Source organism: Dunckerocampus dactyliophorus, chromosome 8 (assembly GCF_027744805.1).
Source record: "Dunckerocampus dactyliophorus isolate RoL2022-P2 chromosome 8, RoL_Ddac_1.1, whole genome shotgun sequence".
NCBI lineage: Eukaryota > Metazoa > Chordata > Actinopteri > Syngnathiformes > Syngnathidae > Dunckerocampus > Dunckerocampus dactyliophorus.
Window position 1 is genome coordinate 16,740,003 of NC_072826.1, and position 23,274 is coordinate 16,763,276.

General features: G+C 42.1%; 3 protein-coding genes across 5 annotated transcripts in view; 1 reads left to right on the top strand and 2 right to left on the bottom strand.

Moving 5' to 3' along the window:
• Positions 1–97: 97 nt before the first annotated feature.
• On the bottom strand, positions 98–1,625 carry LOC129186187 (pre-miRNA 5'-monophosphate methyltransferase). 2 transcript variants are annotated; one of them, XM_054784200.1, is made up of 2 exons: positions 1,157–1,625; positions 98–1,052 (listed from the first exon to the last, which is right to left on the bottom strand). In XM_054784200.1, exons 1-2 carry the CDS (start codon positions 1,340–1,342, stop codon positions 522–524), a joined length of 717 nt encoding a protein of 238 aa, XP_054640175.1. In that variant the 5' UTR covers positions 1,343–1,625; the 3' UTR covers positions 98–521. The 2 variants fall into 2 exon arrangements, with proteins under 2 accessions (XP_054640175.1, XP_054640174.1); XM_054784199.1 differs by having other exon boundaries at positions 1,139–1,614.
• Positions 1,626–2,227: 602 nt separating this feature from the next.
• The window catches only part of cers5 (ceramide synthase 5), a 29,108-nt gene continuing 8,061 nt past the window's right edge, over positions 2,228–23,274 (bottom strand). The window contains exons 2-11 of one of the 2 annotated variants that reach the window (XM_054784197.1): positions 15,136–15,241; positions 14,885–15,015; positions 14,621–14,678; positions 14,423–14,473; positions 13,229–13,321; positions 10,894–11,022; positions 10,570–10,676; positions 7,305–7,461; positions 5,073–5,187; positions 2,228–4,986 (exon numbers count right to left, since the gene is read on the bottom strand). In XM_054784197.1, coding sequence (XP_054640172.1) covers positions 4,829–4,986; positions 5,073–5,187; positions 7,305–7,461; positions 10,570–10,676; positions 10,894–11,022; positions 13,229–13,321; positions 14,423–14,473; positions 14,621–14,678; positions 14,885–15,015; positions 15,136–15,241 — 1,105 coding nt within the window. In that variant the 3' untranslated portion in view covers positions 2,228–4,828. The remainder of the gene's footprint in view (positions 4,987–5,072; positions 5,188–7,304; positions 7,462–10,569; positions 10,677–10,893; positions 11,023–13,228; positions 13,322–14,422; positions 14,474–14,620; positions 14,679–14,884; positions 15,016–15,135; positions 15,242–23,274) is intronic. The other variant, XM_054784198.1, reaches the window with a different exon arrangement.
• On the top strand, positions 3,390–4,463 carry LOC129186190 (cytochrome c oxidase assembly protein COX14 homolog). The gene is made up of 2 exons (XM_054784202.1): positions 3,390–3,578; positions 4,142–4,463. The coding sequence occupies exon 2, from the start codon at positions 4,165–4,167 to the stop codon at positions 4,339–4,341; it is 177 nt and encodes a 58-aa protein (XP_054640177.1). The 5' UTR covers positions 3,390–3,578; positions 4,142–4,164; the 3' UTR covers positions 4,342–4,463.

Sequence of the window (23,274 nt, forward strand, 5' to 3'; positions counted from 1 at the left end):
TTTGAAACATTTACAATTGTAAGCAGTTTGCAAACTGTGAAAAAGCTCAAAAATACGTATTTGTTTCAAATAGGGGTTTAACTAAAGTTAGCAAAGTTTTAAAATAATGGATTCAACTTCATTGTGCTTTTCAAGGCACCCAAATGCTTCACAATGAAGTGAACCCATTATTCATTCACTCGTCAGTCACACACTGGTGGTGGTAAACTACATCTGTAGCACAGCTGCTCTGGGGTAGTCTTGACAGAAACATGGCTACCAATTCGCCCCTACGGCCTCCTGACCACCAAACATGCATTCACATTCATATATACACCAGTGTGGGCAACACTGGAGGCAAGGTGGGTGAAATGTCTCCTCCTGAGCCACTGCCGCCCACAATTTCTACACAATTACAGATTTTTTAACACAATTGATCAAACTGAGTTTTTAATTTCAAGGTGGTAAAGTTACTTTATAATATACAAATAATTGTATGTTTTCCTGTTCGACTTCCTGTGTAACCCCAAAATACCTCCCAGTCACTTTCGCTTAAACAGCAACAACTTCCGGTGCCAAGTGGTGCTCCCGAAACTCCGTACGAGCTCCATGTTACAGTGTCCCTCCAGGTGTCGCCTGGCGTGTTTGCTCATGTCCCCTCGGATCTGGAGCTTCTTGAAGTGGTCGAAGTCCGACCGGCCCAGCTTCCGGAGCCTCCTGGCCGCTGACCGATAACACTTCCAGGGCTGTGCCTCCAACAGGAGGTGCTCGCTGAGCTCCGCCAGACGAGAGAGCAGCCGCAGCAGGCCAGCGTCACCGTGGTTGAGGTGGACCCACATGGTGACAGCCAAGCACAAAGTCAGATGGAAATGCGAGGAGCCGTGCAGGTTGAGGTGGTCCTGCAGCGGCGTGCAGTCTCCGGTGATGTCCAACGGGGTGAAGGTGACGCTGCCCGGGAGAGGGTTGGCGTAGTTGGCCCGCTGGATGAGGGTGTCGTCCAGGTCGAAGCCGAGGAGATGAACGTTTGATTCCGGGGTTTGCACTACATGCTTGTAAAGTGCTACGCTTAGTTCCTGCAATTTATGAAAGCAAAATACAGACATTGAATGAATGACAATCCATTATTTAACATTAACATAAACATACGAGCTACTTCTACCCCTGTGTTGCAGCCTACGTCCAGCAGCAATGTCGTGTGACTCCTATCGCTGTAGCCTAAATCCCCAAGGAGAGTGGTGGGGATCAGACTTAATCGGTTCTCCGGTGGGTTAAAAGTGTAATAATTTATGAAATTTCCAAAAAGAGCAGCGCCTGGTTCGTTTATTTCATCAACGGCATCGCCACCATTGTCACATGTCGCCATGTTGTGGTAGTAGTAGCAGTAGTGTTATTTTGTGCAACACTATAATGCTTCCGGGCAGGTCCGAAACTGTACCCGCCCACCGCAACACACAGGCTAAGTAACTTTAACAGAACACGTAAGGGTACGTTTTTCGGCTAGTTATTTAAGCAACGTGTCACATTAAACAACAATGAAACAAATGGCACATGTGGCTATGTAGTAGTAGTTTTAGTACTGGCGTTGCGTGCAACCCCTCTTCCGGGAAGGTAACCGACACGTAAAGGACGTATATTACAAGCTACCGCATCAAAAAAAACCATTACCCTTTAACCATCAATATAATCACACCGTCATTTATCATTTAAATTCACTGAGTGGATAAACAGAGTGCCCCAATGTAGTTCTCTGTAGGGCTCATTCGTGACCAAGGACACAAGAGTTAAAATGTTTGTCCGCAAATGAATGGAACAAAGTGTAGTACGCTATGTATGCAGAAAGTCCGCCATCATGGTAAGCACGAGTGGTGGGCGGAGCTTGGCGGACAATTGTGTAGAATGTATTCACAAGCTCTGAGCTGAGTATAAAATAAAGTTATACGCTGTACGTACATTTTGATAAAATTGATTAATGTTATTTACTGAATACAATGAATATATATGGATATACATATAGATGTGTAAAAATCCATTACACTACAGAAATATGATCTACATGGAGATGTCGATAAAACCTGAGCAGCAGTATGAAATAAACGTTTCTTTATTTAACTTGTTTCTTGACAACAATGACAATGACAACAATGTTGTTATAAATTCTTCAGTATGTATAATTCAATGATAATGTAACAAAATAACCTGCAAGTGCGGGTAGGACCGCACCTGGCATCATTCATTACCATTCCCCTAATCCATTAATTGCCATTCCAATAAATTGATTTTAAACAATCGGGTTATAAAGAACAGAAATTTGATTTAAAAATACTTATATGTGTGGCCAGAGGGGGGCAGTTTATCCGTTTGAGTAAAAGATAATTCACACAGACAACGCCACTGGGGAAGAAAGGGCCCCCACAACCCTGACAAACTTAATTGAAGGCCGCCACACGTCGGACACCACATACAGACTGAGGCTGTAAAAAATACATTGACTTTATTTTATAACAACAATAAAAACACTATAGGCCTTTCGGGAATAAAATACACGTTGACACTGTAATGTAATGGATTATGAACCAATACAACAAAATAAATCACACAAAACACAGCAACCAATATGAACAAAAAATACATGCAAAGTAATACAAAACAAAAGGAACACAACTATATCAAACTAACCATACTGATCAACTGTATTAAAAGAAGATACAATTAAGAGTGCTTTGTTATTCCCACCAGTAGAGGGAGACCTTCCTCGGTTAGGAGCGCCGCTGGATGCGGCACTCAAAACACCAAGTCGGCCACACTAACCTGCCCGTGTAACCCGGGTGGTGCAGGTCTCCTGAGCTCTATCTTGAGTTTATTTGTGGTAATTAACAGGGGCCTTGGAGCTTGTTGCAGACAGTGACGCCGTTTATTTCCGAGTGTGAGACAATGTGCATTGGTCAATACCGTGAGGCTCTGCCCTATATGTATATGTATATGTATATGTATATGTATATAGCCCAGGAGTGTGGGAGCGCACTATTGAGCCATTACGCCAACCACGAGGTCATGGCAAAAAAAGAGCTTTAGTTGGCCACCCACAGGTTTTATAGGTAGGCTTGGTGTCATCTATTCACCCATAGAAACAGATTAGCTGAAAGCTACATTGTGTGGGAGTCACACACCATATACACTTAATGAGTCTTGTCCACTGTCTTGTTTGTTTACAACAACCAGTGTTATAAATCTACAACATTTTTACGACACATGCCTGTCTATGTTTTTGGGGAACGTCTTTTGGGCCGTCTATTAGAGCAATTAATGGCTGAGCAGTGTGCGGAGGACATGTTTACAATATGATACCTGGTTTCTGCTCACCATCATGGCGGCCAAACCAGCGCAGGGCATGCTACGGAAAGTATAATAACGATCTCCTATTTTAGCTCGTGACCATTAGGTGGCGCTGTTCGATGTTGGTGAAAAGAAGCGTAGACTATTATCTCCTCGGCTTCCGTAGCTTACGAAAGCAACTGTTAGCATCTCCGCTAATCGTGCTTGTAGCTGCTGACATTGAGCTCCCACAAACTGAACGCTAACTTTATTTGGAATTTAAACAGGTAAGTGTTTTTTTAACTGGTTGGGTTAGTCGCTGCACGTTGACTTTTTCTACGTCAGCTCAAATGTTTGGATTGAACGTCACGCGTTTGGCTAGAAAATTGATTAGCTGTAATGTTTTCAGGAAGTGAAAGTACTGTTAAATGCAATGTAACATGATAAGCCGTACAAGTTCAGTGTTGTGCTTTATGGTAAAATAAGTGTCTGATACCTTAGCCAGTGTTATGCTTTTACACAGACTTGTTTGAGTTTATTAAACAGGTGCATTTTCCCAGTGTTCTTATCTATTTACTTATATTACCTGTTTAATATTTAAAACAGAACATTAATTCTTTCTCAGATTAGTTGTATAAACAACAGGATTCTGAAAATGTTCGCTGTATGTTATAGTTTGCGTCTGTTGTGACGTTATCACATCCGGTCTCACACCCGGAATTTACAATTTGTACAGCTGTAGAATTGAACGGTCGTGATTTGCCACTGGTAATGTATAATTATACTGATACTACTATTGGCAATTAAAATTTCAAGACAAGAACTGACCTGACTTGTTCTATTCTTCCAGGTTACCTTTTAAAGGTTGTCGTCATGGTAACGGCAAAGCGCCTCGCAGACATCGGATATCGGGCCTTTTCGGGTTCCATGATGCTGCTGACCATCTACGGGGGCTACCTGTGCGCCATGAGGGGTTACCGCTTCATGCAGAGGCAGAAGCAGCTCCAGCTGGCTGCTGAAAACCAGGATCCGGAAGTTATTAAGGACTGATCGACTGTACCACTGTAACCCCCACCCTTTTAATGTTAATGTTATTCCCTGCAGGACATTTGGGATGCAATGCTGTATGTGTACCATATTAAAGGTGTAACTGCACCGCATGAAGAACAGCATCTTTTACCAAGAAAATATATATTTGGAGAAGGCAGTGGTATGAGAAGACATGTTGGTCCATGTACCTGAAACCAGTACAGGCAGCGCCTAATTCATCCCTATGTGGTCACAGTTAAAAACGGTAATATAAAAGTAACACGAGACAGGCCGGCTAAATTAAATTACAAGCACTTGTGCCAAACGAGACTGTGTGAAATGCAAAGATGATCACTAAGCAGAGGTCCCCATGTTAGGCCCAGTGGCCACCATCCGAACGCACTCGTCGCCTGTGTTTTACGTGTGACCTCTTGGCCTGTGGGGCCGTCGGCATCATCAAGTTCACTGAGGGCGAGCGTTAAAAAACGTCACGCGTGAGGACGGGTCTTTAGCTCAGCAGTCGCTGTGGTTGTGGGGTCTGCTCCTGGCGGCAGAGGCGCAGTGGCCGTTGGTGCCGTTCTCCCCTCGCGTCGTCTTCACTTGATCTGCCGCCGGCGACTCTTCCCCGGAGCTGCTCTCGATGTCGCTGCGCACGTCGTTGCACACCTTTTGAGACGGAGAAGTCATACTCATTGTGACCACAAGGTGGCGCCTCTAAATGACCAAACATTGTCAAAGCTCAGAAGACTTACAGCCAGAAAAAAAGTGTGCAGAAAGAAGTGAGAGAAGAAGAAGGCTTAAAGGACAAAGACTGATAGAAAGATGGAGTCTGTCGTTCCAGAAGGAGAAGATGACCGAAAACTGCTTCTGCAGAGACAACAAGACGGAGACAGCGTGGAAACAAACAAGCGTAGGAGCTGTAAGGCGATAGATCGGAAAAAAGTGTCATTCTAACAGACACACATCCGTAATGTAATGTGTTCTAAGTGGTTCTGAATGCAACAATATGCTACATTTACCGCAAAAAATACCCCAAGGCCAAACAATCCCAATTTGGATGAGAATCAAACTAGATACAGTGTCTACATAAGAGTGGAAGCTCAAAAGTGGTACAATTTTGGGCGTTCAACCAGAATGAATTGGAAAAAGTTCAAACCATCGTCACACGCTACTTAGCTAAACTCATGAGCTTCTTTGTGATGGCAAAATGAAAGTGTGATGATAACCATAGAACCAGAAATGATGCTTCCTGCCACAGAGGAAAGGGTCTGGTTGCTCCGTACAATATGAGCATCAATCCATCTATTTTCCATGCTGCTTAATCACCATTAAGGTCACAGGAGGCGGGGTACACCCTGGACTGGTCACCAGCCAATCGCTGGTCACATATAGACAACCAACCATTCACACTCACATTCATACCTATGGACAATTTGAGTCTCCATCTAACCTAAATGCATATTTTTTGAATGTGGGAGGTACCCGGAGAAACCCCACACATGCACGGGTAGACCATGCAGACTCCACACAGACATGTCCAACAGAGATTCAAACCCAGATCTTCCAGATGTGTGGCCAACATGCTAACCACTAGGCGACTGTCTATGAGTAATACATTTAATTAAATCTTACATTATCATACATACCTATTGTACTCAATTTGCAGAACTCCTAGATTGTTTGCACAATGACACACTTCAGTCAAAGATATACACACACTCAACAAAAATATAAACGCAACACTTTTGTTTTTGCTCCCATTTTTCATGAGATGAACTCAAAGATCTAAAACTTTTTCCATATACACAATATCACCATTTCTCTCAAATATTGTTCGTAAATCTGTGATAGTGAGCACTTCTCCTTTGCTGAGATAATTCATCCCACCTCAAGATGCTGATTAGACACCATGATTAGTGCACAGGTAACTGTTGTGCAAATCTTGGCAGGTGTTTTGCATCTTAAGTGTGAACTGTAAAAAAAACAACTGTAATTTGAGCAAGTACCTTTATAACGCCACTAGGTGTCAATATCGCTGCGTAAACACCTTCCTGTTACCCTCTCTGTTATGCTTGTTCGGTGTCTTCAAAGGGTGTGTACTTTTACTTTATTTTAGTTTTCTTATACAGTGGTTAACTTAGCACAAATGATCTGATTACACCTCTATCGGGCATCAATGTGGTCAACAAAAGCAACAGGGTCTCTAATTAGTGCTATTGCGGCCTCCTTGTACCTTTTAGCCATTGAGAGGGTCGAAATGGGTCCTCGGTCTTGAAGGCGGGCTTGTACAGAGACGCTGAACAGGATTTGGCGTGGTGCAGGTTTATTACAGTAAGATTTGATAATGATCAGACCAAAACCAGGATCGCAAACATACTTTGCAATTGAAATTGATTGCTGCAACAGTGTAAGGACACGTGACAATGCGAATGTCACAAATACAAAAAGGGTAAACAGAAATTACGGCTTCCCAGCCTTTCCTCGCTCCTACTTGTCTGCACAAGCAAGTGCGCGGCATTTATGGCTTCTGTGTGCGTAAGCGCACACACCCACCAGTGCCCATGTGACCACGGCCCCCTAAAGCCGTGCAGCCTAAACACACAAACTTATAACCTGTCTCCTAGAAGTGCCGTAGTCCAAAATAATGTGATTAACCGCTGTGGCCATAGGCAACCTTCTGATGAAGTTTATTACCCCAATGAGTGATCAGCATCTACCTCTGCATGTGCTTTAAAATGTTGCTACTCAGCTGTTGGTGTGAAACTCATCAGCAGTATTAATCCTGTCTAATACACTGGTTAACTTCTTTTTAACTTCTTTTTACACTTGCATGACCAATTGTACCACTTTTGCGGCTTTCAACTGTGGACATTCCATCGTGTGAGTGTTTCTTTAGACAAGGATGTATGTATGTTTTTAAAACGTCAAGAAAGCAAATTTTTAGAAAGCTCAACGCGACAGGTTGTTTTAGCACAGTGACCCACCTTGCCCCTCAGGATGGCCTTGATGGCGATGTGTGCAATGAGGTACGACCAGATGATGTGCAGCACCTGCAGCACCAGCAATAAGAAGTTGAAGAGCCACCACGACGGGAAGGGGCCCACTATGACCCAGCTCTCAAACATGGTGGAGTTCAACAACCTACAACACACACACACAGAGATACACACACACACTTGGTCTAAGAACAGGTTCTACTGTAATTCCCACTCGGATGTTAGCTAAGAGGATGATGGTTTTAAAGGTCGTGACACAAGATCGTGAAGAGAAATGAATGAGAGGTGTGGATTTCTCCTGTGAGCAGCAACATAAGCTCTCCTCTATGCTGTAGGACACTGAATATGCTTGATCACGTTACATCCTTCTCTTCTATGTCTTTACATTCACTGTCACCGGGGATGCTCTCAAGCGGTACGGTGTACACCTCGAAATGCATGGCTGTAGACCACCACAACGTACCTCCCTGGGCATTTGATGATAAATGAATAACTGATGGTTCTAAATTGTTTTTGTGGATTTGTTGCATCTTGTAGCAATGGAGCTCAAATGGAGTGCACTACTTGTCTGCAACACTCACGGAAATAGAAGTTCAGAACAATCAGTTAACATTAACATTTATTTATCTATTTTTTACAAAGTAAATTGAGTTAAATATCCACAACTATTCTGCTGCTGTGTAAAGAAAAACAGCATGTCAGCTAAAGCTTAAATCCACAAAAATCCAACAGTGTTCTTCTCCAACAGGAGCACAACATCCCATTCATTAGCTTGTATTTAGGCCTGTCACAATAAATAAAAATGAACTCGATAATTTTACTGGCCTCGATATAGTGACATGTGCATGTGTGTTTGTTTTCCTCCTCTCTCTCTGCCAAACACGCTGGATGACAAGAGGTTCCATTCCGTGCATCTGTCTCAACACCTGGGCACGTTGGTTCTGTAGCGGAATGAACGGAGTGAGTGAACCCTCCTGTCAGTCGTTCAGTCTCTTTGTCCCACTGGGGAGAGGTGGGGCGCCTGCAGACGTGCACTCGCTAGCTGTGTGTGTCGTGTGCTACGTGATCGAATACATTCTTCGTGCCTGTTGTGTATAACTCGATCTGATGTCAATGTCAGTCCGTTTGGACACCGTCAATTTGTGACATGAGACAAAGACAATGCCTGTGAATATTCTCAATTATCCATGTCATTGCATTCTCAGGGCATTCAATCGATCGCAACTGGACTGTTCAGGTTGTCTTAGAAGATGTTTCGCCTCTCATCCGAATAGGCTTCATCAGTTCATCAAAGACTTGGTGGGACACACACCAGTCAGACTAGATAGGACAGCTCTCGTCTAGTTCATGCTAAAAGACTTGGTGGGACACACACCAGTCAGACTAGGTAGGACAGCTCTAGTCTAGTACATGCTCAAAGACTTGGTGGGACACACACCAGTCAGACTAGGTAGGACAGCTCTAGTCTAGTACATGCTCAAAGACTTGGTGGGACACACACCAGTCAGACTAGATAGGACAGCTCTCGTCTAGTTCATGCTCAAAGACTTGGTGGGACACACACCAGTCAGACTAGGTAGGACAGCTCTAGTCTAGTACATGCTCAAAGACTTGGTGGGACACACACCACTCAGACGAGATAGGACAGCTCTAGTCTAGTTCATGCTCAAGGACTTGGTGGGACACACACCACTCAGACTAGATAGGACAGCTCTAGTCTAGTTCATGCTCAAAGACTTGGTGGGACACACACCAGTCAGACTAGATAGGACAGCTCTAGTCTAGTTCATGCTCAAAGACTTGGTGGGACACACACCAGTCAGACTAGGTAGGACAGCTCTAGTCTAGAACATGCTCAAAGACTTGGTGGGACACACACCAGTCAGACTAGATAGGACAGCTCTAGTCTAGTTCATGCTCAAAGACTTGGTGGGACACACACCACTCAGACTAGATAGGACAGCCCTAGTCTAGTTCATGCTCAAAGACTTAATGGGACACACACCAGTCAGACTAGATAGGACAGCTCTAGTCTAGTTCATGCTCAAAGACTTAATGGGACACACACCAGTCAGACTAGATAAGACAGCTCTAGTCTGAGAGTTTGGTACAAGATCCAAACTATTTATCCTCTAAAACAGGAGGCATGTCCAGGCAGGAATGGTTGGGTCTTTTGTGGTGTGAAATGACGATCGCTAGGATACAATGGAGTGGGAAATCTGCCCGCCAACGATGGTCGTTTGGGCGGTATCACCTTTGTGAGCATCCCATTCACATGTAATGATGGTGCCTTGTTTCTTTCTTAGAGGCTAAATGACTGAGTCTTTTAAGAAGGGATAAAAGGTGGCGTCGTAGACCCCCACATCCCCTTCATAAAACTCGATCTGATGTCAATTTCAGTCCGTGAAGTAGGACTCCTTATTTATAAATGGAATATTTTCGTAGTTAGAGCATAGAAAACCTGTTTACAGCCTTTTAACTACAGTTTTTTAACATTATTAGAGCCCTCTAGACAGGAAATAACACCCCTGTAGTCACCTTTTCGTATTACCCAATATAGTAGATACAGATTCAGAGGAATTCAGAGAAAATAGGACATTTAAGACATAAATACGACTTGCATTTGTGGGTGTTGCTAAAAAATGTGTTCCGGACGTGTGGAAGACAGAAGTGACATCGGGGGTTCAGAGTTGAGTGGATTACGGCTGCACTAGTAACACGTTATTTTTATGATTACTCTGATTCTGATTACTGTGTTGTTATTGTTATTGTGCCTGTTGTGACGATCATCCAAACCTGCAATAAAAGCCAGTTGTTCTGATGATCATGTTTGGTGATTGTGTGTCTCACTGAACATTACAGGAACATTGCTAACATCTAGTGACCAGTGGACGATACTACATAGCATCAACTAATATATCAATATACAGTATATTTGTATTTTAGTTCATTTAGGCATTTTTATGCTTGAAAATTATTAATTTACGCACAAAAATAGGTCAAAGTTGCTTAAATATGCAACAGAGGACACATTCAACCACAAAACAGAATGATTAGTGAATTAAGATATTTTTGAAAAAACGCGATAGAGTGAAGCCGCAAAACTCGAACTGCGATGTGGCGAGGGACGACTGCATTCCTTTTTTCAAAACTTGAAAACACAAAAAATGTAAGCATTTTAAGAACTGAGAGCACTTATGTGTACCCTGAAATGAGAATTTGTGTGTCAATCCGTCACAGCCGGCATACTCACCATAGTGGATATATGACAAGCCGCGTGATGAAGAACACAAGGCTAAAAACGATGAAGAGGAGGTCACACAGCCGCTGATACTTGGCATAGTTGGCCAGTTTGGCTGCCTGATGACAAAAAAAAAAAACACTTTATTGTGCTTCCGAGCCTCACGTTACACAATAGAAAACAACACACACAATACTATGAGACACTATTAGGTACATCTGCACAATGTAATGAGATGCAGTACAAGAGCCGTGTCAACAATTCAGTCTCATTAGATACCGCAGGTGTACCTAATGTTGTGGCCTTTGAGTGCAGCTGCCTCAGTTTCTCACCGACCTCTAGCAGGATGTCGGAGGCGTCGTGCACGCACATCACCAGGCTGCCCACCCGCACCATGTTGTTGGCGTAGGAGAAGCTGATCAAGCCCACTGTGGCTAGGTGATGAATGAACATGGCCAGGAAGTCCTGTCATTGAAAAAGACTAATTAGAAAGTGCTAAACTGAGGTAGAAAAAAAAACATTTTGGGCGTCAAGGCGTCTTGAGAATACAAGCGAAGCCAAAGATGGACACTTAAGAACAAGTGTGGACGGCAGAAACACTTGCGTGTGACAGTACGTCATCTGTTGGACAGCACTGAGAGGAAAAAATACACGATAAAACATCCATTCTCTGTTACGGTTGGATTAAATTATGCTGGAAAGGAAGGTAACTTCTTGTGTGTCGTTTACGTCGTCTTTCATGTTTAATGTGGAAACTTTATGCTTTGTGCTTAAGTAAGATGTAAACGACCGGGAGCCTCATCACTTCCGCCAAGGAGGTTATGTTTTTGCCGGCGTTTATCTATTTCTTTGTCTGTTTGTTTGTGTTCAAACTTCAACTTTAAAATTTTGGAATGGATTTGGATGAAATTTTCAGGAATTGTTGGACATGGGATATGGAAGAACTGATTCAATTTTGGGGGTGATCCGGATCACAGTCTGATCCAGGACGTTTTTAAACCATTCTTTAACATTGCCAAATAGAATCATTTTCAGCATTTGTGCATATATCTCCACAAAAAATGGTCAGAGCACTTGGAAAAAAAGTACAGGACAATTTTCAAACAGGTTCTACAGAATATCAAAGACTGATCAAGATAATGGAATAATTCTGGATACTATGATCCAGAATATGAACAAAAAATAGGGGACCTTTGGAATTTTCATCATAGGAAAACAACAAATGATGCTATAAACATGCAACAAACACCATTATATATACCTGTATAGCCAAGACACTGTGGAATCTGGAGCGTGCCAACAGATTTGTTGTATCTTCGAAAGTTATGGAGCTAGAGCCAGAAGAAAACTGCCATTACGGAAAATGCGATTTTTGTGAATAACTACTTAACTAATATCGATATTATTATGAATCCAATCGCTAATGTTATGTTGTCATGGTCAAGGAATTTAAACTCTATGTAGATCAAATAAATGTAGGACTAATAATAAGGGTGTAAATCACAATACGGGGGGGACTATGGCACTTGGCGGAGGTCTGCGCTCTCCGAGTGCGTTTGTAGTTTGAAATTGATTTAATGCAGGAAACTAAACACATCAAACTAAAAGTAGAGGACAAAGATGTCATGCTGTTGCGGCAATGGGTATTACAAAGTCAGATAACTGCCACATGCATCTTAGCTCTGGATGTGGTGGGTCACTGCCCCACGTAGCCCTAGTGAATGTGGACTTTAGCAGCTAAATGTGAAAATACATTTATACATGCACCTTTAAAATTGCTTTTGCACAAAAAGTGGTACAATTTGGAGTTCAAACGAAATAGATGCAAAAAAAAAAAATTCAAATCAAGTTATGCGACTTCAGCTCAATGATTAACTTAATTGCTTTTTCTTGGGCTTTTTTGTGCTTGTGATGGCAAGGAGGAAAAAGTGTGATGATAACCATAGAACCAGAGGTGGAACTTACCGCAATATAGGAAAAAAGATTGTCTGACAATATAACCTCTTTGATTCATTAATAAATATCAATTACATACTATACTAATTCAGTTTCCCAAGCAGATGCTAACATACTGTAAATAACATGCAACTTTTAACAGCATCATGGCCAATGACTACATGGAAATGACCAAGAAGCTTATCACCAAACTGTTTCCTGTTCCCGCTACTCAAACGAGGAGTAGCTTTACTTCATTTGGGTTTTAATACATTTGACATACAGTAGTTAACTGGAATGACACTTAATGTAGCACGTTAAAATATTACATATTACTGATTCACTAGAAAATAATGGGAAACATGGATAAATACGACTTGCATCTTTAAGAAAACTGGCGGAAAAATGACTTGGAAGAAACAGAAATTGGTTAAGTTTGTTTTACATGCGGTAACAAGTCACAAGAATGTGAGCCAAAACTGTCAAAACTTAACAAACAGTTCTAAGCACTGTTGCTAGTTTGGAATTTGCATCATTTGGGCCAGCAGTCACATGAGAGAGGGCACCCTCGTGCTATGTACACAAAAACACACACACACACACACACACACACAGTGAATGGTACAAGCTGCACCCCCGCCCAGCTCCTTGTCCGAAGCACTAAACCCCTGTGACCTTCCAAGATGATGTCATCGGTGAGGATTTACATGAAATGGACTCAGTATTTGTACCTCACCTTCCTTTTAATGTCTGTGAACTGGGAGAACATAAGCGACCAGTAGAAGGCCAGCTCTGCCATGTAGTAACGGTAAAGTTCAGGGGTCATGACCTTTGGTGACAGAAACAACAAAAAAAAAAAGGTGACTGAGTTGAAGACGTATTACAGTCAGCCGACATTTCAGTAGCTACTGTATACCAAAACAGTGTACTGTAATGCAGTGCACTTCTGTAAACTACAACCACAATAATAAAAAACATTATGACCGAGCGTTACAGAGCAACCGGCTTATCTTGAAGCCCCTCGGACTGGCTGACACAGGTGGTTGTCGACATACAGCACATGTAGCTGAAATCAAAACCAAAACTAACCATCGCTGGTACATTTATTGAGATAAAGAGAAGATTTTTCAACCTACGGCAGTGTATTGAAATCATTTTACTTCTTTTGTGCATATTTGTCATCTTTCATATGATACTGTAGTGACAGGAGTATTGTGTATGGTTCTGAGCTGTGATTCAAGGTTTGGGCTGTAGGGGGCAGTGGCGTTTGCCTGCTAGTTAGAGCTAGCCCAACAGAGAAGAAGAATGTGGATTGCATCTGTTTTGTATATGCCAATAAAAGGCTGCTTTGTGCACATCATCCTGCCTCATCAGCACTCCTCTGACATTACAATATTTTACACTCTTATCTAACAAAGCTGCCAACAAATTTTGTTGTAGCTTTCATACAAGCACACATCTTTTTTCCAGTGGCAAACAATCTGGGAAAAAAATGGGTGTAGAATCCATGTCAATACTGCCATGCTTTTACACTGAAGCTTATTTTGCACTCAACAGGAAGTAAGTGTGTGCATGTATTAATGCTGTGTAAACAAACACTAGATATATCGTGACACGCTGTGATTGTGACAAAGTTGACAATACGGCAAATCTCTGCATTTTGCGAGGGTTAAATTCCGGGACCTGCAAGTAAAACTGCAAGTAATTGATATGCCCATAAACATTTCTATTTTTGACACACGGCAAGCCCTCCTGTCGACGTCGACTTAAGCGGGCACTGTTTAACACTCGTAAGAACACAGTGGACCAGGACTTGATCACACAAACAGAAATGATTAAGCGGGTTCCACTGTATTATGTTTTTAATAAACACAGCTCTTTATGTATTGTCCAGGTGTACCTAATGTTGTGTCCACCTGCAACAACATACCTGGTAAGGATAACCGTACCAGCAATGCCGCGTGTCCCACATCCAAGGGGTCTAAACAAAGAGCATCATGCATTAATTCAGCAAACCTTTGGCAACAAATAGACGACAGCCCAATATCATACATAATACAATATAATTATAACATTAATTCATCCTGGCTACTCTTTTTTTCAAGCTAGATCCATGTGATGTGCTCACCTGCCAGAGCAACTGGAAGCCATAGGTAAATATGCACAAATAAAATGTTAACCTCCACCTGAAATGGATAATCCAGAAAAAAATGATTCCAGGGATCAAAATCACATTCACACACAAAAGATGCTTCATCTCACTAAATAATAATAAGAAGAATTTCATAAACAGGCCCTTTGATCCAAACAAAGTTTGCAGCACTCATGCACAGCAGTAAGAAATGCTTCAACCCTGCAGTGAGGTCGAAGGTGAAGGCAAACAGGCACCTACATGCTCTCGCAGAACTTAGTGTGTATGCTGGGTTTATCTTGGTTCCTGCGCTGTCGGAACCAGCGCTGGACCTTTCGCACCTCCCAGTCCAGCTGCTTGGATAGGCCATCCAGATGGCGGGAATCTGGACTCTAACGGGAAATGACCACATTAGAACAAGAAGAAAAAAAAACACTCGACTTGTGCATTGGCTGTTTTTAACATCCTGGAAATTCAGCGTGAAGATGGAGTATTCTGAGCCATGTAAACACCTTTGTAATGGACGTAAACACTTTCTCCAGCACTGCATTGGGCTGAGCTCTCCGTCCAACGTCCGGATGAATGTGAAGGCTCCTCGCAGAGGCACTGGCGACAAATCTGTGGAAGGAGTCAGAAATGAAAACTTTTGTAAAACTTTAATAATGATTTGGAGTGCATGAGAAAGTGGACAGCAAAATGTAGCTTTCTTTGACCTCATGACCATTTATTCACAAGTTTATTGCACAACATAGCAGTAAGAGAAACATTGTTGTGGGCTTCTGTTTCTGAACTACAGAGGAGGAGAACATGGAAGGCGGCCATGAACCACGGACACCACGGGAGATAATTCACCCCTTATCCACTGTAGCAAACTTTGATGTTGGTGCTGGATTAAGTTCGAGACCAGGGTGGAACCATGTTGCCTGCGAATTGACTTGACACCAGTTTCATTTTCCATTGTCCTGTGGAGCCATGTCATTACGTCACAGGGGTTACGCCTCCGATCAGGAAATAACAGGACATTTCAAGCGTTGACCATTTTTTAATAAAAACAACTCACAAAAGTGCTTGACACTGCACACTACTTGCAGGTTAAAATACAAAGGTGCAAAAATGTAAAAGTTAAGGTGAAAGATGCAAAACATTTTAACATAAAGATTGCACATTGCAGGCTTTGGGTTTGTGGGGAGCTCATAGCGAGGGGAGGATGATCCACGTCATCACCATTGTCTTCTGCCAGAAAGATAAAAACATATTAAGCCAGCACACAGTTGCACAATCAATGTTACTTCTTACATGACTATAGGTTTACAATGAAAATAGTTTGCTGCCATAATCACAAATGAGAAGGGGAGGATGGCGAGGCTTTCATTCATTCGACAATAGAAAGCTAGCATAACAGCAGGCTAGTATTTATACCCGAAACTGTGCTGTGAACATTAAATTCAACAAATACAACTTACGGGCATCCAGGCAGGTCTGACTTGTACCAGGGCCTTCTTTTGTGATGGCCTCCAGGGTTCTGGTTCCATGCCAGTGTCTGTGGCCCAAAACTTTGTCGAGCTCCTCAAAATAAGGCATTACTCTCCTCCGACCACTGCCACTCATGCCTAGGTCTTTCTTTTGGTCTCTGTAGTCCTTCTTTCATTTCTTAAGTTTATTTATTTGTTTGTTTGAAAAACCGAACAAAACCCACAGCAGCCATCTCGCCTTTTATGCTTTCTGGGTTCTTGCCGTCGTTTCAAATTTCTTCTGCAATTCTTCGGATGTCCAAATGGACAAGAGACAGCGGTTTTCCTCTGATGTCCATGCTTTTGGAGCGTTTTCCATTGTTAGAGTTTGCAATACAATGTAATAAAGATGGCGGTAATTTGCAGACGTTTTTGGTAATCCAGACCGCTTATTATGCAAATGGTTCACCCACTCGGCCCAGCAAGCTTTTGGAGCCAGTTGAACCAAAAAAAGACATCTTTAGTCTAACCAATTGTGGAACCATGACAATGGAAAACCAAAGCTCAGAAAACCATCTCCGAACCAGGCACAGTGGAAAAGGGGTAATTGTGATGTTGAATGATACAGTATAAGGAAGGAGCTAAAAAGCAAAATAGATAAACGGCATGAAGATGTCAAATCTATAAAGGAACACGTTTAGGATTTGAAGAATGAAAATGCATCAGTTCGTAGACAAATGCATGGGCTGGAAGGAAAAGTGGAAACTTTAAAGAAGCAAAATGATGAAAAAGATCCCAACATATGAGGTGCAGAGTGGATGATTTGGAGCGGTCGACACACTTGAACAATGTCATTGTGACTGGGCTTCACATAACACACAGGTCTTACATTAGCGCAGCTGACAACGGAGGAGGACGAGATGTTGCTCCAACAGAGCAACAAGTGGCCAACTTTCTGCAGTCAAAGGGGGTGGATGTGGATGTCAGGAATTGACGGGAATGACAACACAACACTTATTGTCATAAAGTTCAACAGAAAAAACAAGGTAGCATAGCAGAAATTACTAAATGTCAGAGAGTGAAATATTGTAAGTGTCAACGAGTAAAAGTTATGGTGATAAATGATATAATATAAATCAGGAGTCACCAACGTGGTGCCCGCGGGCATCAGGTAGCCCCCCACGACCACATGAGGTGCCCACAAGCCTGCTTTTCATTCAGGTTTTCCGTTAATAATGAAAGAACAGTAGAAAGAAATGCATTCTGAAATACAAAATGTGAGTTGTGGACACCAGCATTTTGTTAATGTTCTGGTAAAACAAGCATATTCACTTTGTTTGGGTTTAAAATAAGCTCTGAAAATCAATATTACAAAAATGAGTAGCTCTTGGCCATTTTCATTTTGTAAAAGTAGCTCTCACAAGGAAAAACGTTGGTGACCCCTGATATAAATGATATCAGTAATAGACATGGGGAAGGGGTAGGATTAATATAAGCGCTGCTCCTCCTTACTCCTTTTCAGACATGTTGAATTGTGCAAATGTAACCATGTGATGTTCCCTCATGTAACTTGTTACGCATGTCTGAAACAATGGCATAATGTAGAAATAACATTTTAAAAAACCCAAACAGAAATGTGAAAAATAGAGCATAGAGACACTTTTTCAACAGTGCAACCTTTTCTGAGTGCTGCACACACTAATGTTTCATTTGGGATGACTTTGAAAATGTAAGAACAGCAAAAATGTTAAACTGCGGGAACCTTAAAGCTGTGATGGCGAGCCTTCGAGTTTGAGTGTTACACTGGCAAACTGCTATAAAGATCATGATTACTTCCCTCAGGATAGAGTATTTTTTTTTTTTAGCAGAATAGCTTAAATACGCACATTGAGCTAGAGATCTTGTTTGGTAGCAATCTATTGCATATGGAGTCACCTGTGCACACTTTGGTGCACAATGGCCACCACAAAAATGGGTTAATACCCCCTTGAAAGTCACTGCGGATCGTGTTGGGAATGTCAACTAATAGTTCCGACAAAGACTTGCGGCTCGACAGCTTTCTTTGCTCCGAGCACTTGGTAAAAGTGATCTTTGATAAGCAAGACAAAAGAGGAAAGTACAGAAGAAAGACATTTCTGCGGTTTTTGGCTTGATATGGTATCTGATAAGGTAAATGAACGTGCCGTTTCTCCATAAAGGGAGAGCGCCGGGAGGCTTTTTTATGGGGAACCCAAATCACAAGACCACCCTGCAAACAACATCCAGAATTCCAAGCGCAGCATGATTAGATAGATGCAGGTCCACAATGCTAGTCATATTTTCACTGGTTGTCTTTAGACTTTGATTACTGCTATAAAAAATACGACTACCCGTTGGTCTTTACTATATAGATTGCAGTCTTTCCCCTCTCTTTAGTGTCTTTCTTAGTGATTTCTTTTATAAAATCTGACAATTATCATGTACAACTCGCAAGGAGTGATTGCATTACAATCATGTTATGGCTCTAATACACTGCACAGGTGCACTCCTTACGTATGTAAACAAAGTGTAAAGCAAAATTTCCCCTTAACGCAGTTTTTCACAAACAGTAGGGCAGGCCCGTCGAGGTGGCGCAAGATACCGAGAGACAGAGAGGCAGGGGGACTATACTCATAATCATTAGTGTCTTTATTCATGCTTGTGCCAGCAACTCATAGAGTGGTTTGTACAGATAAGTAAATACTACTCCAGGTTCTCAATAGTATTTCAAATAGGAAAGGGGGTGGGGGTTGGGCAGAAAAAAATTCGGTCCCCTCAGGGGAAATGACAGAAACTAATTGAGAACCACTGCCTTAAGGAAAATTCCTCTTCTAAAATTCTAAAGATCTGTAGTAGTTGTTCACCATACCAAACATGCCTTTCAATCAGGACATGTACTCACTAGATTGCAGGTTTTGCCTTAATAGCGAGGAGGAAAAAAATCTGCAAGTATTTTTCCCAAATAATAACTCTCAGAAAGCTTTCCTTTTGGTTTGATGTAGTTCTTTGCATACTGAACAACAGCAGAGGGGGGAAGAAAAGATTTCATTCATACTTCTCGTCTTCTCCCCTCCTTATTGTCTCCAGGAACCAGATTTACCTCTCAGGTTTTTCGCGTCCTCCTCCGCTATTGTTGGGATTAAGAGCAGTGAAAGTATGCATGGCTATATTGTGTAACTCTTAAGAGCTTCTTGTGTGCGCACTGAGTAAAACAAATAGCGACAGAGAGTCTTGCAGTTACAGGCAAACAAAACAGGTGCAATTTGGTGACGAGGGCTTTTTATACAAGATGTGAAATATTACTGACAGCAAGCCAATCCAGTGTGTCTCCAAGGTTTGCTGCAATTTTGACGAACACCGACACAAATGTAGATGAGTCATAAAATGCCTGCCTGATTGGGACGAGCATGTCGTCCAAGAGAAGAATACAGATTTACCCTGCACACAACTGGATATTTATGCAGTACAGTGGACCCAATTAGCATGTTAATGTTGAAAATTGACACAAGAATTTTTCCTCTGTTACATTTAACGGTTCGCGTACAGAATAGTGCGTGTCTTGTCATGTTAGTAATACACTGAGTCCAACTGTGTTCTTAATGTATTTTTCATGACAAAATATCATTGTTGGCAGCCTACTGGCTTGCTAATACATGGAAACAGGAACCTGACATCACCAGCAGTTGACTGTAGTTCTTTGCTCACTAGAAAGTCTTAAACTGTGATGCAGAATGAGAATTTTTGTTCTGCTATGGTGCGGCAGTAATTAGAATAAAAAATATTTAAATATAGTTGTAATAATAAAAAGAAAAAAAGTTATGATGTTACGAGAATAAAGTCAAAATATTATGGGAATAAAGTAGGAATGTCCCATCTTCAGGATTGGGATCGGCTGCCGATCCACTGTATTGTGAAGATCAGATAATATCCTTTTGCATCCTTTCATTTTTCAGTATGTGGCCCTCGGTGGTTTGGACACCCTCACCTTCACTGTTCATTTATCCCTTTCATTCATCATTTATGTGTATTTACATTCATTGGGAATTGTTATCTGAAGATAAAACTATATAGTCAAACCTGTCTTAGCGACCACCTGTATAGAACAGCCACCTGCCTATAGCGGCCACCGACAAATCCCCCGCAGAAAATTTACGTGTTATAGACCCTGTGTATAGCGGTCACCTGTCTAACGCGGCCAGCGGCCACCCATTTTGTATCCCTTGGTCAATATCTGACCGCATATAGCGATCAAAAAGCCGACTCAAGCAGAAGCTTCATGCACAAAAAAGTTTTGTTTTTTAAGCAATGAAGCCATCGTGTGTAGACTTTAATTACTGACTCCTAGTGCGACATAAAAAAGCCGTCTTCTTACTTTGCAATGCCACCCTGAAAAGATACAATGACGGCCAAAACGGTTATATTCCCACTTTGCAATGCCGTGAATAGATTCTAAAATAGCCAAAACACCTGAATAAAACATCTAAAATATCACTTAATTGCCAACTAATTAGAGATTAGAAGCCCATTCAATAAGAAAGGAGCGATGGTATTGTTAGTTTACGGCAATCTTCGCAACTCCTCCGCACTCAATTGTTCACGCACACACCCATTCATGACTGCTTCATGCGTATCCTGTACATATATCCTCGGGCTCGTTCACTAACATTTTTATTTCTTGCTTTTAAAATCGTGTTTTAAAAAAAATCAAAGATGGAAATTTGTGACGTTCTGCAGGACAGGAGCGAGCGTCCCCTGTCCTGCGCTCTTATTTGGCGGGCTGTGCCTTCTCCGGGGAGGAAGAGGCAGCTGCTTCATGCCTGGTGGCCGCGCAGCTGCGGTCAATTAACATTTGTGGCGGATAAAAGGCCAGCGCCGTCAAATGTTCGGCGCTGGCATTGTTGTTATTGTTATTACTAGTTTCCTTACCGGAGCTGTTACCTAGATTTACCTACCTGTTTATGTGTCAGAGAGTTTTCCCCTATGTCTCTTGGTTTTGCTCCAGTCTTTTTGTGAATACATATTAATATGTGTGCGCACAAATTGAAAATGGCCGCCAACCTGTCTATAGCGGCCACCTGTCTATAGCGGCCAATTTTGCCGGTTCCCTTCAGTGGCCGCTATAGACAGGTTTGACTATAATTGTAAAACTATAAAAACATGTTTTATGTTAACACTTTTGGCTTTCTGGAACTGTTTCAATGGATTATTGGATTATTTCTTATGGGTTGTAGTACGTTTTGGTTAAAGGCAGTACAGATTAATGACGCTAACCATGGTTGAACTGTATTTTATTAAAAGAAACTTACTCTAGTATCCCATTGGGATGTAAAATTATTTTAAAAGCCCCTGAAATGAGAAGGAAAGGCCCCCTTTAAATGACTGCTGTGGTTTTAACAATCAATGATCGACAGCACTGTCCTGAAGTGAACAATGGGCCAAGCCCTCTTGTGCGTGCAACAGTGCAGACTTCTCACTTTTTTGACAAACCGGACTATGGACTTACAAGAATCACTATTCAGTTTTGTAAACTAAATGTACACATAGCCCAGGGGTCACCAACACAGTGCCCGCAGCACCAGGTAGCCCCCCACGACTACACGAGGCGCCCGCAGGCCTGCTTTTCATTCAGGTTTTCAGTTAATAATGTGAGAACACTAGAAGGAAATGTATTCTGAAACATAAAATGTGAGTTGTGGATACCAGCATTTTGTGAATGTTTTGGTAAAACAAGCATATTTGATTTGTTTTTGTTTGAAATAAGGTATGAAAATCATTTCTACAAAAATGAGTAGCTCATGGCCATTTTCATTTTCTAAAAGTAGCTTTCGCAAGAAAAAACGTGGGTGACCCCTGACATAGCCCATCCCAAAATAAGATTGTTTGGAAACAGAATTAAATCGTCAGGGAGGATGTTTAATGCAAAGCATCAATATTTGGCGAGCAGTGTCCACATCCATTTCCGAGGGAGAACTGACAGACCACAAAAGAGCTTTGGGGTAAATCTTGAGCATATTGTCACAGCTTTGCACAGCCTTCCAACCCGTGACTGGGCTTACAGGGATGGCCTGGATGCTTCCACGCCAGCAGCAAGGCAACAACTGCCATCAAAGCAAGAAGAAGCTGTTTTTATATTGCGGGTCAAAGGGGTTACATGACAAAGAACAAGAAAATCGGTTTTGAAGGCTAAACTAGTAGAACCAGAAGTAGTCTCAGCAAAGACACAATTATAGCCAGCATGTTTATTTATGTATACCACAAAGAGGACGGAACATTAATTCAAAGTAGGCAATAACTGGAGAGAAGTTGTTATTTCTGAAATTTGAAAACTCATCATGTACACTAGTGGTCCCGCCCAGCTGATAATCGGGGCCGATATATTGGAATTTTGATGTATATCGGTATCGGCCGTATCAAGAAATCAATTTAAAACTGGGTTATTTCGGCTCAGATGCAGCCGCGCCTCTCTCTCTCCTGCCGGCTGCGACTTCTGTCGCCAGCACTGCTCCACCCATGCGCCATCTGATTGGTTAAGCAAGCCAAAGCACGCGTTAGTGGCTGAGCCAATCTGAAGCGGACGCTGTCCTCACACACACACACACACACACACACACACACACACAGCTGAGAGTGAAGTGAAGAATGTCCTGAGAGCAAACACACATGTCAAGGAAAACGCTGAAAACGCTCTCGAAATTGTAATAAACCTCGCAGTGCTCTACATCTCACAACTACTGCTAACGTTACAGTGAGCAGCAGAATCACGTAAGAGCGGAATAAACATTAGCCATGTCTATGAATTACTTGGAAGAAGGCAAACACTCCGTGATAGTAAAAGCATGTGTGCGATTGAGAGAGAGAGCGCGTAAAAAACTCAATTCACTTGTTTTAGTGGAGGGAAGCACGCCAAGGTGGAGGCTGCTTAGCGTACCATAACATTAGTTTGCTGGTCTGGCTCTAAAGGCTCAGCAGACTGTGTATTAGCAATTGCGAGAATGTATATAATGTGGAGAATAGTGTGTGTTTGCGTGAAAGTCACAAGAAAAACTCTGCTCAAACGCAGCTCACGACTACAGCAATAACGTGACGTTAAGAACAGAGTAAACACCAGCGGCAGCTTTGCTAGCTCCTAGTACCTCCCGATAAGTCTGTGAATGACTTGAAACAGAAATTCAATTCAGTCTT

What these genes read in the sequence shown, in the direction of transcription:
- LOC129186187 (XM_054784199.1), bottom strand. Translation starts at nt 1,342, where the DNA reads ATGGCGACATGTGACAATGGTGGCGATGCCGTTGATGAAATAAACGAA. An exon ending in ACGTAGGCTGCAACACAGGG is followed by an intron (nt 1,053 to 1,138) that starts GTAGAAGTAGCT and finishes CATAAATTGCAG; the next exon opens with GAACTAAGCGTAGCACTTTA.
- LOC129186190 (XM_054784202.1), top strand. Translation starts at nt 4,165, where the DNA reads ATGGTAACGGCAAAGCGCCTCGCAGACATCGGATATCGGGCCTTTTCG.